Raw genomic sequence first — 16,622 nt, 5'->3', positions numbered from 1 at the left:
GAGATTTTCAGAGACAATTTTCCAACCCAAAGGATTCACAGATTTTTACTAGTAAAACTTTGGAAGTAGCAGCTTGGAAAGCACCTTGCTTTTATAGAAATACTATGCTTCAATTAAAACAAACAAGAGAGAAAGAGATGCTATGCTGTTTGGAGGAGAAATGGGAACAATTAAAGCCTAACTAATTTACCATGAATTTGATTTCATTAGTTGCTCTGCTTGGTAACTAATGAAATGCCCTATAGGGGTTTGTTCCTTCCTAGTGATTCTTCTCTTCTAATTTGTTCATGTAATCAAATTAATGCTTGAATTTCTGTTGGGAACAGAGGTTAAAGGACTTGGACCCCACTGCAGGATCAAGGAAGAAAGGACAATGGGCTATAGGTACAGAATTAACTCTTACCCCACCACTTATCTGAAATTGTTACACAACAAAATAAAACAGGATATCTGGGAAGGGGGGGAGGATTCCTGTGTATATTGACATTTCTTCTAAATATGTTTCTTCATAAAACTCTCTCAATTCCCATTGACAAAGTTTGAGTCTGTCTGAATGGTCCTTCACATCCCTAATATTCCTACATTTTTAATCCACCTTTGTTTGATGGCCTAGCAACCCTATCACAATCTTTCTAGCCAAGGACAGGATACAATAGCGCTCCTTTATGTTGCTTTTTAATAGTCTGGCGTGATTCCTTTTGAGCAATGCAAGGTGCTTCCTATCTTCTATAGGCAGAGTGCTCTGTCTACTGGCCTTGGCAATGAAACCAAGCTGGAAAGAATCCAGGTCTCCTTCCATGGCAGCGCAGAGCACTGCTAATGACTGGCCATCCGTTTTTCTTTTAAATGTACCTGCTTTTATGAAAAGAACAGCTTCTCCATAAGACACTGCTTAGCTTCCAATAGTCTGAGGGATTAGTCTGGGGCTTGGTCTGAAATGACTGGTTTTCTTAAACCTTCCATTCAGGCTCCTACAGGAAGCATAAAGCAGAAACATATAATATTAAAAATGTAGAAACATCTTCCATTTGTTTTTTAATGGGTGTATTAAGCAGGCACCTGCAGCTAACAAGTCCTGACTAGTATGTTGCTGTGTAACCATATTGTTTGCTCAATCGGTGTCATGCTTTTATTTTTAAATGATTAATGAATATTTTAGGTAAATGTTTACATGATTTAGCCTTCATATTTAAATTAACAAGTTTCAAATGAACGCTAGTAATGTTTGTAACATTGCTGACTGATATCACCACATTAGTTTAATTACTCAATTGGGGAAGAGAGGGAGCAGTTCAGTCCAGATTCAATACTGCAGGAGAGAACTACAGCATCTTCCCTACCCTGTTTCACCTCAACTCTCTCCTCTTCACTGAAAACACAAACACTTTAAAAACAACAAATAGTCTAGTAGCACTTTAAAGACGAATGAAACAAGCTCACGATCCCATCTACACAGGCTGTTAGTCCTTAAGGTGCTACTAGACTATTGGTTGTTGTTTAAGTTTTCCCTGTTACAGCCTAACTCGGCTACCCCCTGAAGCTATCCTACACTTTTTAAATCAAAATTGGCACTGCTCCCCTTGATTATGGTATGCACAGCATAACACAACATACCTCCAGTCATGGTAATAAACTGCCTTTTTTAAGCAGGCACAGTATGAAGGCGCTTTAAAATAAACAAGAGCCATTTACAACTTCCATTATTGAGTCAGTCTGTTCATAGTAATGTGGGCACAAACCTTGAAGGACAATTATTGCTTTTAACAATAAGAAAACCTTTGGAAATATGGCAAACATCCTATTTAACAAGGATCTTAACCCTATCAGTTAAAATAACATATATTTTGATTTTCAAAATCCTAATTTGATTACTCAAGATGGTATCATTTCATTTTCACATCTCTTCATTATATTCTTTACAATTCTACAGTCTAACGAATATATTAGCAGCTAAATGGGATCACAACAGAAAACTGGAAAACAAACCACATTATATACAAGCATGTCCTCCTATTTGGCCAATGAATGGTGCACCATGCTTTCTTGGTTGAAATTAAGGCACTAAGTGGCAGTTCAAATACAATTTTAAAAAATGACAACATTATCCGAGGAAAGAATGACATGTCCATTTCTTTTGGGCCCCAGCAGAGTATATATACAGTTTAAATGATTGAAAGTAAGGCATTCTGTTGGCAAACTTAAAGAAAATATCCTACTATTTTGAGCCTATTACATTCGTTGTCTTAGTGGGACTGCTGGCACTACTAACCGTTAAGAAACTGGATCAGAGGGTTGCTAAAAAGTTTGTTTGAAGATCTGAAAGGCACCAAAAAGAGAACAGCTCTGCCACTGCCATTTCTATAAAAAACTATGTAAGCTGTGTTCAACACTGCATATAGTCTATTCAATCATAAATCTTTGTTGACCAGAAGATAAAGTGTGGTAGCTTTTCATTTAAACTCTCAATTAAACAAGTGCTAGTTTAGTAAGAAATTTATTTTCATGTATGAGAAAATAACTGCAGTGTCTAACACAACTACACTTGAAGAAAGCAAAACTAGTCTATTATGCATTATTCTAGTTAATACTGAAGCAAATCTGTATAAGCAAAATGGGTTACCTCAAGATACATAGTTTACAATATGAAATCAACATATAAATGAATAAGATTTACTGAAAACAATGTAAAGTGTATTACAAAGATACATGAAACAACTTTAACCACAATATTTTCTCTGTGAAAAATACAACTATTAGTGAGATAAAATGTACAATTGATTTTTTTCCAAAAGAAAAAACAAAAAACACAGTATAAAGCAAAATATTTTTCTTCAAAACAGGGAAAATAGTTAAGGTCATTGTCTTTCATTACAATATAATTTGACACAAAAAGCAGTCATAGGATTGCACCAACTCCATGTTCAGTCTCCTGAACATGATAATAGTAAAAGGAGTCCATAAAGCATAATGAAATTTCTGAATTTTATGATGGCAATATTTGTATACAGAATTTGATGTCACACCAGCTCTGTTTACAAAATGCATAATACTCTAAATTTCATGGTCAGACAGAAATGCAAATATTAGTTTACCCCAGCCCTCAGTCTTTCTGCTATTCAACAGAGTCAGAAATAGCCATAGTATTTTAAGTGTTATCTCTATAGCAAAAAAGAAAAAAATTATATTTAGTGCATGCTTTATCCTTTGTCAAAAACATTTCTGAAAATAAAACTAGGTTACCCAATAGTTTACAAAATAGAAAAATCATTATTCAGGTTAAAAATGTTGTGACGTTTATGTTTAGTTCCATCGCTAAAAGACTGATTTCCTTGGCAGCATCACTTTTCCTAATCAGAAGCCAAAGTACAAAGTTCCATAAGAGAAATAAAATGCCTATGAATAAGAACGTAGTCTTGTATTGTAAGAGTAATCAGTTTTTCTCTTAGCTTTCTTTTCCATCAGGTTAGTGCTGTAGAAAAATGTGAGACTCTGAAGAAAGTTTGTTATGAACACTTCTGCTGTACATGATTCAAAAGTTCACCAAACTTTTCAAAAAGATCCTCCACCCATTTTATATTTTTCATGCACAGTTGAACAATCTCTTCCTGCCCTAGATCTGCACTTTTTTTCTGAACAGAAGAAATCTATTTAAGAGAGAGAGACAGAGAGAGAAAAACACATTAGTCTGCCTCCGTTACTCATTTAAAATGTATCATGCAGCTCTTAAACACTTCCTTGATCCATATGCTAGATATTCTTAGCTTTATTAGTCCAGGGTCCTCTCTTCTGTAAACATGACCAAGCTCTATTATTCTTTACTGAAGTGACCTAATTCTAATGTATGATCTGATTTTCCCAGATGCTGAACACCCTACTCTCCTTGTATCTTAAGAAATGTACTGTATAGGAATGGGACTGGTCATAAGAAATCCCATATATGTGAGTGATGCTGTGTGAACTTAATACTCTTAAAATACGGGAGCCAATAATATAAACTCTAAGATATTCTTTTAAATTATATGTTTACAAATATGCCCAATTAAAAGGCTCGCTTACTACTTTAGTTTGGTTAAAATCAGAAAGACATTTAGCTTCCTCATAATGATGTTTTGATAATGGTGTTACATACAGATTCTGCACCACTTCTTAATCTAAAAATAGTGCCACATATAAGAAACAGAACAAATACTCACCTCCTCTTTACATGTCAGATATATGTGGTATTTGTAATGATGGAGTGAGTGATACAAAGAATACAACTGTATTTTTTCTGGATCTACTGAAAACTCCTGCAGAGAAAATAGTTATTCTTAGGCACATTAATGATATTTGTTCCAAGATAAGACTCTATTACCAAATGGGTCATGTCAATTTTAGCAATTCAAAAATAAAAGGTAAAAATAACATCACATCTGACATTGCATCAAGACTGCCAGCATCCTATGAAAGCTATTTAAGATAGTTCTGAAAAAGCCACAAATGGCTTGAATGTATGTATTTCTCTAATATTTATTTTCAATATTTTTGACAAGAAGATAGAAAACAATTTCTGTCACTGGAGATAAATGAGAAATTACAACAAAGAATTTTTTTATATGCATGGCTTACGAGGTGCCTTATGATCAAATTAAAATGTCTCCAATGGCTAAATTGCCACAAGCTCCATGTAGGGGCGACATGTAATTGTGCTCTCCCAAAATCTGTCCTGTATTTCCTCTTTGGCTTCAGTGGGAGAGGGATGAGGAATGTACCCTGAACCAGCCCAAGTGTGCTTGATGGCACAGTATTGTTACCTGTTACACTTCGGGGATGGGAGGGCTATTATCTAAGGCTACCCATGCAAGAGGAGAGCAGCAGCTCCAAGGAGACTGTTGTCTCCTGCTTGCTACCTGCAATGTGAGTAGTTGGCACTGAACATAAGAACGGCCGTACTGGGTCAGACCAAAAGTCCATCTAGCCCAGTAGCTTGTCTGCCGACAGTGGCCAGCACCAGGTGCCCCAGAGAGGGTGGACCGAAGACAATGATCAAGCGATTTGCCTCCAGCCTCTGACAAACAGAGGCCAGGGACACCATTTTATCCCCTGGTTAATAGCCTTTTATGGACCTAACCTCCATGAAATTATCTAGCTTCTCTTTAAACTCTATTATATCTTCTAGCCTTCACAGCCTCCTCTGGCAAGGAGGTCCACAGGTTGACTACACACTGTGTGAAGAAGAACTTTCTTTTATTAGTTTTAAACCTACTACCCATTAATTTCATTTGGTGTCCTCTAGTTCTTCTATTTAGGGAACTAATAAATAACTTTTCTTATCGGCCCTCTCCACACCACTCATGATTTTATATACTTCTATCATATCCCCCCTCAGTCTCCTCTTTTCTAAACTGAAAAGTCCCAGTCGCTTTAACCTCTCCTCATATGGGACCCGTTCCAAACCCCTAATAATTTTAGTTGCCCTTTTCTGAACCCTTTCCAAGGCCAAAATATCTTTTTTGAGGTGAGGAGACCACATCTGTACACAGTATTCAAGATGTGGGCGTACCACAGTTTTATACAGGTTCCCTGTCTGGGAATAAGAGACTGTCTTATATCTCCTTAACTCCTTGCTATGTAATACAGAATAGGCCAGGATAAAAGACCAATTGCAAGGCTGCAGCTGGCTTGTGTCAGCTGACTCGTGCTTGTGGGACTTCAATTGGGTGGCTAAAAATTGCAAGCTCTTAGAGCCTGGGCTCCAAACCAAGCCCGAACATTTATATAGCAATTTTTCAGCCATGAAGCCAAGCCCTGAGAGCCTGTCAGCTCACCTGAGTCAACTTCAGGTTTCTTTTTACCCCTATGTAGGATGTACCCAATGTGGCCTTAAATACCTTATTTACCTAGGCACCTGATTCTATTCAATAAATTCTGTTGTTATTCTACTACATGTGCCACATGTGGCTTGCCTATTTGGAATAAATTACCTATAGTTTCCAACTTTCTGATTGCAGAAAACGGAATTCCTTTGCCCACCCTCTGCACCTTCTCCAAGGCCCCATACCAAGTCACTCACTTTCACTAGGCTGGGGGATGAAATGTGGAAGTGGGTAAGGGCTCCAGCTGGGGAGCCAGAAATAAGGGATTCAAGTTTGGGGAGCTTTGGGCTGAGACTGAGAGGATGTGATGCAGGAGGAAGCTCCAGGCTGAGGCAGGCGGTTGGAGGCAGAATTGAGAGCTCTAGACTGGGGGTGCAGGCTCCAAGGTGAGGTCAGAATTGAGAGGTTCAGGGTATGTGAGGGGGCTCTGGGCTGGGGTTGGAGTGCAGGAAGGAGTGAGGGCTTCAGCTGGGGATCAGGGCTCTGGGGTAGGACTAGGACAGATGAATTTATGATGCAGGAGAGGGCTCTGTGCTGGAGCAGAGTCATGGGCGGGGGGGGAGGGGCTGAGGGTGCAGGCTCCTGATGGTGCTAACCTCAGGCAATTACCAGGAAGCGGCAACATGTCCCTCTAGCTCCTAGGCAAAGGTGCAGCCAGGGAGCTCCATGCTGCTCCAATGGGAGTTGTCGAGTCGGTGTTCAGGGCAGAGGCAGTGCCCAGAGCTCCTATGACAGTCCCTATATGTAGAAGTTGGAAGGACATGCCAGCAGCTTCCCAGAAGCCAAGAATTTTTGTTGAAAACCGGACACCTATCAATACTATACCTATAATAGTTTAAGAATGAAAAGAAACATACCACCAAGACGAATTTTTAATCTACATCATATTAAATCATTTATTATTTTCAGAATTACTTAATTATGAAATATATTTAAAATTTTAATTTCTTGGTAAATTTACAGAAAAACTAATTAGCAACAAAACACAATCCTTTAATTTGTTTTGTTTTTACTATTGTGTTAGGAACCATTTGAATACTTACCTGTGTTAACTTAGTGGTTGATTTAGAAGCCCTCAGTGTTTTCTTGTTGTAAGCTTTACCATTCATTTTGATTTTAGAAAGAGCAACTCCTCCACTTTTTGTTTTAGAATCACGAGTGATTACTGTCAGTTCAGGAAAGTTTTCCAAAGCACTCTTAAACAGAGCATAAAAGCAAAAGAGAGTTTGAATTATCCAAAAATTCTTCCAAAAGATCAATCAATCAGATTGCTGGAAAACTGACCATTATTTTCAGACAAATTAAAATATTGAAAGCACCCAATCATAATACATTTTACACACAACTCTAAAAACCTCACTCAGGGTGTGTGGATGCAGCCATGTCAAACTCAGGCAGCATAAACACTGTTGGCAGCTACTGCTGACAAAAATTGTCACCCGTGAATGACAATAAGCTTTGTTGCTCAATTGCCAATATGGTCAAAGTCGTAGTCAATCAACTATGAGAAAGCAAGATAAGAACACACACAGACATAAACACAAAAGTGACTTGTTTTGATTGACTTTAAATATCATGTCTCAAGAGAATCAGGTACTTTCAGAGAGAACAGGTGTCATCTTTGGTTCCTTCATTAAAAAAAACACAACAACTAGCCAGGAATCCAGCAGGCTAGTAAGATTGCTTGCAATTCTTTATTTTACTTTGCATTTTACTGCTCCTTCCATCCAAGAATCTGTAAACATTTTAGAAATATCTATGATTTAGGCCTCATTACATCTATGAAGCAGGGACAGACACATTATCTTTATTTTACAGATGGGGAAATTGAAATAAAGGTATGTCTTCCAGCAAAGCACCTCCATTTCACACAGTCTATAAGAGCAAGAAATGAAACCCAGACTTCTGACAGTTAGTCTTGTGTTTTAGCTCTTAGACTACTGCCTATTTTCTCGACATTACTCAGAAAACACACTCAATATCATTAACAAATTAACAATACTCAACAATAACTTCAAAAATAAACTTTTCGGGTTTAGATAACAGTGTATGCCATTAATGAAGGATAAACTTGCATGGTTCTTAACATTACTGCTTTGTAATAAAGGTACTTTAAATTAATAAAAATAAATTCTCCATTTGCTCCCAAGATACAAAGTAATCTATTGACAGAATTTAATCTCACTGAAAGAACAGCTTGAATAGTGGAAATGTTTTAAAATGTGGGCACCTCGTTTATTTTCAACTGAAAATGTCATCAAGGGATGTCTTTGTTTAACCCCCCCATCTCATAAGCACACCAAAATCTGAACTTTGATATCTGTTCAAAAATGTAATGCAATTTTGAGGACTTACAATTTAAAAAGTTTTAAATGAATACATTGGTTAGTCAGAGGGTATACATGAATGAAAAAATAACAAGTCACAGAGGGAAACAAAGACAAAGCACTTGCTGTTACTAGAAAATTGGAATGGGGGAGGGCAATAAAGAGCAAGCCCTCAAAATATTTAGGATTAAAGAAGGATATGCAGTAGCTACACAGTTAAAAGAAAGAGATATATCCTCTATTGTCAAACCACCTGCTGTCCTTTCCTTGATCTAAGCTTCTTTAAAGGAAAAACCCCTCTCCTGAAAATCCTAATTAAGATTTGGAGGTGCCTTCTTTCCCCTCCTTCCCAAGTCAATTAGCAGCATTGGGAGCAACTCTAATTATTGATACCCAACTAATTCTATGGGTTCCAATATTTTTTTCAGACAGATTATATTTTTATTAATAATAAAATTTGATTTCCAGGTGAAGTGGTAAGCTACATCCATCATAAAAAACCAAACCGAACCCTGAAACTTTACACGACACATAAATAATATATTGCATGGTGTTTTGTTCTGGTTCTTTTTTTAAGTAAGGATCTGTCCACCCCATTTTTACAGAGGACTGGGCCTGCTGTGGACAGAGACTGTGCTCTGCGGCAGCGGCCCCTGTCTGCGGGGGGCCCAAGCTCCCTCTGGATAGGGCCCACATGAAGAGTGGGCTTAAAAGCCGGCTCTCCAGGCATCCTGGCTTCAGCCTGCTCCACCTCCCAAGCTGCTGCCTCTAATAAGAGAGGGTTTATCATAGGCAGCAGCACGGGAATGATGGGGGCAGGTAGCTCAGAGAGATCCAGTACTCGTGGGGAGCTAGCTTAAAAGCTGGCTCCTCATGGGCAATGGCTCCTGCCTTTCCCCCCTTGCTGCCTCTGACAGTGTGTGTAGTTGTTAGGATTAACCGATAAGTCCAGGCTTATTGGTTAACTGTATACACAACTATATGCTAACATCTCTATATTACATGTAGCAGTTTTCTCATGGGCCTTTCAGTTCCCTTTTTTGTAATATGCTTTAGGAGGTCCCTTCATTCAATTCCTAAAACAAACCAAACAAAATTCCTATAATTCATTTCCATTACATAGGAATGCAAAGGATTATATGAGCAGTGAAGTACAGAAGCTCTCCTTAGCTACATGTAATCTCGTTAATTAAGAATCCTTTTGAAAGCATACTTCAGGCCCTTATTGCAGTTCTGCCAATACCACATGTTCAAAAACCAGAAGTAAGGCACCCAAAACACATGCAATTAGCAATTTAAAAAAATAATATATTTTTATTTATTTTTAGTTGCCTTCGGATATATTTTAGGAATCATGTTTTCAAAGACTTCTCTCTGCAAACACAAGGACTAGAAATAGTTTTTTAAAATGAAAGCTGAGATTTTTTACATAATCACATGAATCCGGAATCTGGCGCTTTAAGAAAAATATCTAATACAGCAAGAGTTAAGATGAAATCATGACTGCTGGCAACACTGTCTGGCTTGAAAAATGCAAGCTCCTTTCCACAAATGTTGCTGCTCCTTTAGTTGGAGCATGTGACAGGAATGCATACAGCAGGCTTTGGATTCCTGAAATAACTAACCTAACGCAGAAATTTTATCTAAAAGATCGAATCACTGCAATGTTAAATTAACACTTAAGGCCTTCTATACCAGAAAATTATACTAATTTTAAAACAGTTTGTAAACTTATTTACAATTAAATCGGTGCATCCCTTAATGCAGGCACTTATCTTGATTTAAGAGAACCTTAAGGCTGAAAAGTAGATGAATTAATAGTCACATTTTGCAGATGGAAAGCTAAGTTCAGAGAGGTGAAGTAACTTGGCCAAGGACATATTATAAGTGACGCAGACAGGATAAGAAGTTAGCGAGCCCAGCTCCCAAACTAGTACTCATTCTTTGAGATCCCTTGCTGGCATAGCAATATTTCAACAGGAGCCCCAACACTGTATAAACCACCAAAAGGTGTTCAGCTGGCACACATCTACCCTTGAATGACATTAGCTATGCCAAAATAAGACTTTTTCTGCTGGCATAGGTGCATCTACACGCCTAGCTGACATAGTTATGCTGGCAAAGTTGGTGAATTACATGGGGAAAGAGAATCTACAGTTCATCTTCTGAAAAATGTTTGAATGTATAGAATTACACATGAACTTGCCACTACATTTGACTTAACCGGTTAAGTAGTAGTTCTGCAGAAAAGGACCTGGGGGTTACAGTGGATGAGAAGCTAGATATGAGTCAACAGTGTGCCCTTGTAGCCAAGAAGGCTAATGACATATTAGGTTGCATTAAGAGGAGCATTGCCAGCAGATCTAGAGATGTCATCATTCCCCTTTATTCGGCTTTGGTGAGGCCGCATCTGGAGTATTGTGTCCAGTTCTGGGCCCCCCACTACAAAAAGGATGTGGACGCATTGGAGAGGGTCCAGCGGAGGGCAACCAAAATGATTAGGGGGCTGGAGCATATGACTTATGAGGAGAGGCTGAGGGACTTGGGTCTGTTTAGTCTGCAGAAGCGAAGAGTGAGGGGGGATTTGATAGCAGCCTTCAACTTCCTGAAGGGAGGGTCCAAAGAGGATGGAGAGAGGCTGTTCTCAGTAGTGACAGATGGCAGAACAAGGAGCAATGGTCTCAAGTTGTGGTGGGAGAAGTCCAGGTTGGATATTAGGAAAAACTATTTCACTAGGAGGGTGGTGAAGCACTGGAATGGGTTACCTAGGGAAGTAGTGGAGTCTCCATCCCTAGAGGTGTTTAAGTCTCGGCTTGACAAAGCCCTGGCCGGGTTGATTTAGTTGGAATTGGTCCTGCCTAGAGCAGGGGGCTGGACTTTATGACCTTCTGAGGTCTCTTCCAGTTCTATGATTCTATGAAACAATGGCGTTAGCTGTCATCATTTTTGCTACAGACACAGCTACACATCTCCAGCAAAACATGAGATCATTGCTCTCTCACACACACACGCTAAACAGTGTGTAATTTTACTTTTACTAAATGCAAAAATGCAGAATAATTTTAATAATTGTTTTTACAAGTTCCATTGTGTTATGTAATATCTTTCATCCAGAGAGAATGTATTTGTTTAGCTGACTGTATTCCTCTACTTGCATAAATTACTACATTGTTCAGGAAAAAGTGACTATAAAAAATTACAGGAAAGATTTAATCTTATATTTGGACTTACTGATGAAGAAATTAAGGGGTTAAAATGTTAGAATAAAACTAATGGCCCTCTTTAGTCTACAGATAAGACACACTTTTGAATAAATAGTTACAGAATTCAAAGATTCAAAGACTCTCCTTTCCAGACTCCTACAGTTTACAGGCTGTTTTACACAGATCAGTTATTTTCCCCTTAGTAACAATCTCAGGGGGGGACTAAAAATCCATTTGCCAAAAAGAAAAAAAACAACATCATCAACCAGATGAAATTTGATACTAATAAGCTGAAGGGGCCAAAATGTAGACTAGTTATAGCAGCAGTCTTCAAGTTATGAAAAATAACTCCAGCAGATTGTTTTTTTCCTCCGTGAGTTTAATTTTCTACCTGTTATTGGATTCACTGTAGAGTTTCACTGCATTCTGTGAATTTCTGTCTTTTGCCAGGAAGTTCTGCCTCATCCATCACTGGCTCAATATTACTGTCTATTCCTATGGAATAGAACAGACTTCAAAGAAGAGCACTCACCCAAAAGAGGACTAGTTTTGAATTGGGAGGAGGAGGAGGAAAATACTAGTCATTTCCATGTTCCAGTGGGTCAAAAGGATAAGCTGTAAATCAGACTTACTCAATGGAGAGAGCCAAACAGCTTTGAATGGTGAGTATTTTATAGAAGATGAAAATTCCAAGAAATGAAGCACAACTGATGTTAACTAACAGTGCTATTCTGAACAACATTTGTAGGAAGTCTAATTTATTTAAGTACACATACACTGGTCAGCTGCATCCAAAAGACAGAGTTAATTTACAGAGAAGAAATTAACTCAGAAAGAACAACAAGGAGTCCTGTGGCACCTTAAAGACAACCAATGAGGATAATTCAGTCAGAGTTGGTGTGGTCCAAGCCCAACCATTGATGAGAAGGTGCGAATACCAAACAAGGGAACAATTACTTTTTGCAGTGAGCTAGCTACTCCTAGTGTCTATTCACATCCAGTTTGATAGTGTCATGTTTGTATCTGAATTCCAGCTCTGCAGGGTCATGCTGTAGTCTGTTTTTGAAGGTTTTTTTTGTTCAAGTATGGCATCTGGTTTTTGAAGGCTACCATTCTCAATGTTTGATTTGTGTTAATTTATTCTTTTGCACAGACACAATCAGTTTGGCCAATGTGCATGGCAGAGGAGCATTCCTGGCCCAAGGTAGCATATATCACGTTAGCAGATGGGCAGGTGAACAAGCCCCTGATGGTGTGTCTGAAGTGGTTAGTCCTATGATGATATCACTATAGTAGATATGCAGACAGAGTTGGCAATGGGGTTTGTTGCAGAGTTCCTGAGTTAGTTGTGGGATATGTAGTTGGTGGATTTGCTTCAGAACTAAAGACTGGCTCCAGCCATGAAAGCTTATGCCCAGATACATTTGTTAGTCTTTAAAGTGCCATACAACTCCTCATTGTTCATGCTGAAAAAAACTAACATGGATGCTCACCTGAAACAGAAAGAATAGTTTAATTTTATTTACTGAAATAATAACCAGACAGTGTGGGGTTTTATATCTGTTAGAACTACGCAGAAAAGTCTACAGACAAAGTGGCTGACTGGATCACTGATTGGTGATTTTACTGTATGATTCGATTTGCAATTCTATATTGAAATATCCCATATTGTCCATTTCAGTTTTAAGTAATACGCTATATCATTACTGTACAGTTATTAGTACAAAGTATTAAAATATTTAGGAAATGAATTGTGCTAATGAGTATTTCAAGTATTTTAATCTTTTACTAGCTGGATGCTTAATTTGAATTTTTTAACACATATTAATCTAATTTTTATCAACATTATTATAGAAACAAGCTTTCTTGTTCTAAATAACGGATTAAACTGGATTTAAAAAGTACGTAAGCTATTTGGTATGAAACCAGTACAGATGTTGATGATAGGAAATTAGCCTTTCATTCCTACAGAGTTACTAACACAAAATGATGTGGATTTATATTCTGTACTAGACAACCATTTTACAAATATATGTCCTGATCCTGCAAGCTGATCCATGTGAACTGATCTCTGCTCTTACCTGGAGCCCCATTTACTTCCATGCAGATCAGACAGTTGGACTGGGCTTATGTTATCTGATTTAAGAGACATAATTTATTTTCTTTTATTGGGTGAGCAGGAAGCATAAGCTTCTTCAGACAGTTGGAATTTGTAACATGCTATAGTAAGTAAATGAATATAATTATATACAGTGATGATATTCTTCTATATGCTAAGAATGCTTTTCTTCTCATGGAATGTAATGATCAGCTACAGAAGTATTAGCACAGCGGGAATCAATTGACTTTATGTCCCTAACTCTCACCATAAAAAACAATAAAAATGCAGGCTCAAAGTCAGCTAAACAGTTTATATGTATTATGAAATATTTAGACACCTTCCAAGGAGATTTGCTGTTGCCACAAGGGAGCCAAAGACAGTTACTGAAAATCTGGAAACCAGAACTATTGCTTCTGCAGAGAACAGCTTTTCAGCAGTGATGAGACAGGGGCAAAAATTAACCCCCTATCCCAAAGTCTTACATTAATGAAAAAAGACTAAAAGGACTGGTGCCTAAAACAAAGTGGATAAAAATCAATTAAAAAGTTATCTACTTTAAACAAAAATTAAATTAAATTAAATATATTTATCTTTTAAAATATAAACTTATTTAAATGAAATCTGAAATTATGACAGTCTGTGTTAAGGCTTAAATTTACCAAAATCTATTAGATTAATTTATATTAAACTAAAAACAGAGTTTAGCAGCATATATTTGCTGCAAAAATTTTAAAGTGAGTCCAAGTATTGAAAAGCAAAATCACTGGCTAAGCATCTGGAACCAAAGTCTGATGAAATGTCAAGCTAGTATTTGTTAGCAGTAGCCACTTCTGCACATGCATGTTACTTATTTTTGGTTTATTTAATCAGTTCAGTGCAAGAACTGTTTTTTCAAAGTTAAGAAACAGATTCGGAGATAAAATAGCTGAAAAGCTAATTTTCATCTTCAAACTGATGCATAAAACTGGTTGAGAAAGGATAATATATCTCTTTGTTCTAAAGTATTGATGGACATAGTGACCAGAAACAATTAGTTCAATTCACTAATTGCAGATAATATTATTTGTATAAATCAGTTTTAATTTTTTACTTGTTATAGGTATAGTTTGACAAAAACATATTATATGGTAATTAATTCTTATTTAGCTAACAAAAACAATTTCAAATGGTGAGTTTTTGCATTTGAACCCCCCCCCCCCGAATTTCTCCAGAGCATGACAAAATCAAGAGTTTAAAAAAATCCCCATCATCTAATGCACCATTCTAACACAATACAAAAGTGAAAACTAAGAATCTAAATAAAGCCATATGATGTCTTAAATAAAGGTGTATAGCTACAGTGAATCTCCTGGTTAGCAAAAAAGAAGAAATACACAGATGTAAATCAACATGTTTTAATGGTTACCTACCAATGCAAATCAACCTTTCTTTAGGAAACTGATTGGAAAGTGCAAATACAAAAGAAGATTAAAATGGTTACTAGGGGGCTGTGCCCCCTGCTTGCTATGCTTGCCAATCCCCCTCTCTCTGGGGGTAGGTATCTGGTCAGAGGGGAGGGGCAGAAGTGGGATGGGAGCATGGGGTCTGGGCAGAAAGGGTGAGGGGCCTGGGGGTGCGTGGCGTCAGCTTGAGGGTACAAGTGAGTGGGCTGGAGTGTGGGATATCAGCTAAGGGTTAGTGGGGTGAGGAGGTCTTGGCGGAGGGGTTGAGTGAGTGTGGTGGTGGTGTAGAGTGTCAACAGGGTGGTGTGTGAGATCTCAACAGAGGGTGTAAGTGAGCAGCGTTGAGGTGTGGGGTCTTGGCAGGGCAACGAGTGAGGGGACTGGGGCTGCAGGGTCTTGGCTTGTGCGGGTGGGGGTCACTAACGTACTTTTGCGCAGCTCCTAGCACTATAGCTCAGGAACAGCCTACTGCTGCTTTTTAAAATCTAGCCAATTTGTTCCGCATTAATTGCTTGAATTAACTATGATTAATTGAGAACCTTAATTTTCATGCCATTCTGTAAGTTGAGATGAAATTAAAAAGACAACAGATAGTCTTTGGATGACCAGCAGAAGTGCACGGTGCCTACGAAAGCTCATAATACCATCAACACGTTTTGTTAGTCTTTAAAGTGCTATCACATTTGCTGTTTTTTAAGTTTATCCTGTACAGACTAACTTGGCTACCCCCTGAAGCTTCTGTAGAATCACAGAATACTAGGACTGGAAGGAACCTCGAGTGGTCATCGAGTCCAGTCCACTGCCCTCATGGCAGGACCAAATACTGTCTAGACCATCCCTGATAGACATTTATCTAACCTACTCTTAAATATCTCCACAGACAGAGATTCCACAGCCTCCTGGGAAAATTTATTCCAGTGTTCGACTACCCTGACAGTTAGGAACTTTTTCCTAATGTCCAACCTAAACCTCCCTTGTTGCAGTTTAAACCCATTGCTTCTTGTTCTATCCTCAGAGGCCAAAATGAACAAGTTTTCTCCCTCCTCCTTATGACACCCTTTTAGATACCTGAAAACAGCTATCATGTCCCCCCTTAGTCTTCTCTTTTCTAAACTAAACAAACCCAATTCTTTCAGCCTTCCTTCACAGGGCATGTTCTCTAGACCTTTAATCATTCTTGTTGCTCTTCTCTGGACCCTCTCCCAATTTCTCCATTTTTTTTTTTTTTTGAAATGCTGTGCCCAGAACTGGACACAATACTCCAATTTAGGCTTAACTAAGTGCAGAGTAGAGCAGAAGAATGACTTCTCGTGTCTTGCTCACAACTCACCTGTTAATACATCCCAGAATCACGTCTGCTTTTTTTGCAACAGCATTACACTGCTGACTCATATTCAGCTTGTGGTCCACTATAACCCCTAGATCCCTTTCTGCCGTACTCCTTCCTAGACAGTCGCTTCCCATTCCGTATGTGTGAAACTGATTGATCCTTCCTAAGTGGAGCACTTTGCATTTGTCTTTATTAAACTTCATCCTGTTTACCTCAGACCATTTCTCCAATTTGTCCAGATCATTTTGAATTACGACCCTACCCTCCAGATTAGTCGCAACCCCTCCCAGCTTGGTATCATCTGCAAACTTAATAAGCGTACTTTCTATGCCAATATCTAAATTGTTGATGAAGATACTGAACA

The 16,622-nt window shown here is 38.2% G+C and overlaps 1 protein-coding gene across 4 annotated transcripts in view; it reads right to left on the bottom strand.

Annotated features, from left to right (window-relative positions):
* Nucleotides 1-2,478: 2,478 nt before the first annotated feature.
* QSER1 (glutamine and serine rich 1) overlaps nucleotides 2,479-16,622 on the bottom strand; it is a 107,960-nt gene continuing 93,816 nt past the window's right edge. For all 4 annotated transcript variants that reach the window (XM_006110276.2, XM_075927810.1, XM_075927809.1 and 1 more), the window contains 3 exons: nucleotides 6,899-7,051; nucleotides 4,194-4,289; nucleotides 2,479-3,644 (listed from right to left, as the gene is read on the bottom strand). In XM_006110276.2, coding sequence (XP_006110338.2) covers nucleotides 3,504-3,644; nucleotides 4,194-4,289; nucleotides 6,899-7,051 — 390 coding nt within the window. In that variant the 3' untranslated portion in view covers nucleotides 2,479-3,503. The remainder of the gene's footprint in view (nucleotides 3,645-4,193; nucleotides 4,290-6,898; nucleotides 7,052-16,622) is intronic.

Source organism: Pelodiscus sinensis, chromosome 4, assembly GCF_049634645.1.
Source record: "Pelodiscus sinensis isolate JC-2024 chromosome 4, ASM4963464v1, whole genome shotgun sequence".
Taxonomy (NCBI): Eukaryota; Metazoa; Chordata; order Testudines; family Trionychidae; genus Pelodiscus; species Pelodiscus sinensis.
Note: the sequence above shows the minus strand (reverse complement) of the source record. Positions and strands in the feature narration are given on the sequence as shown.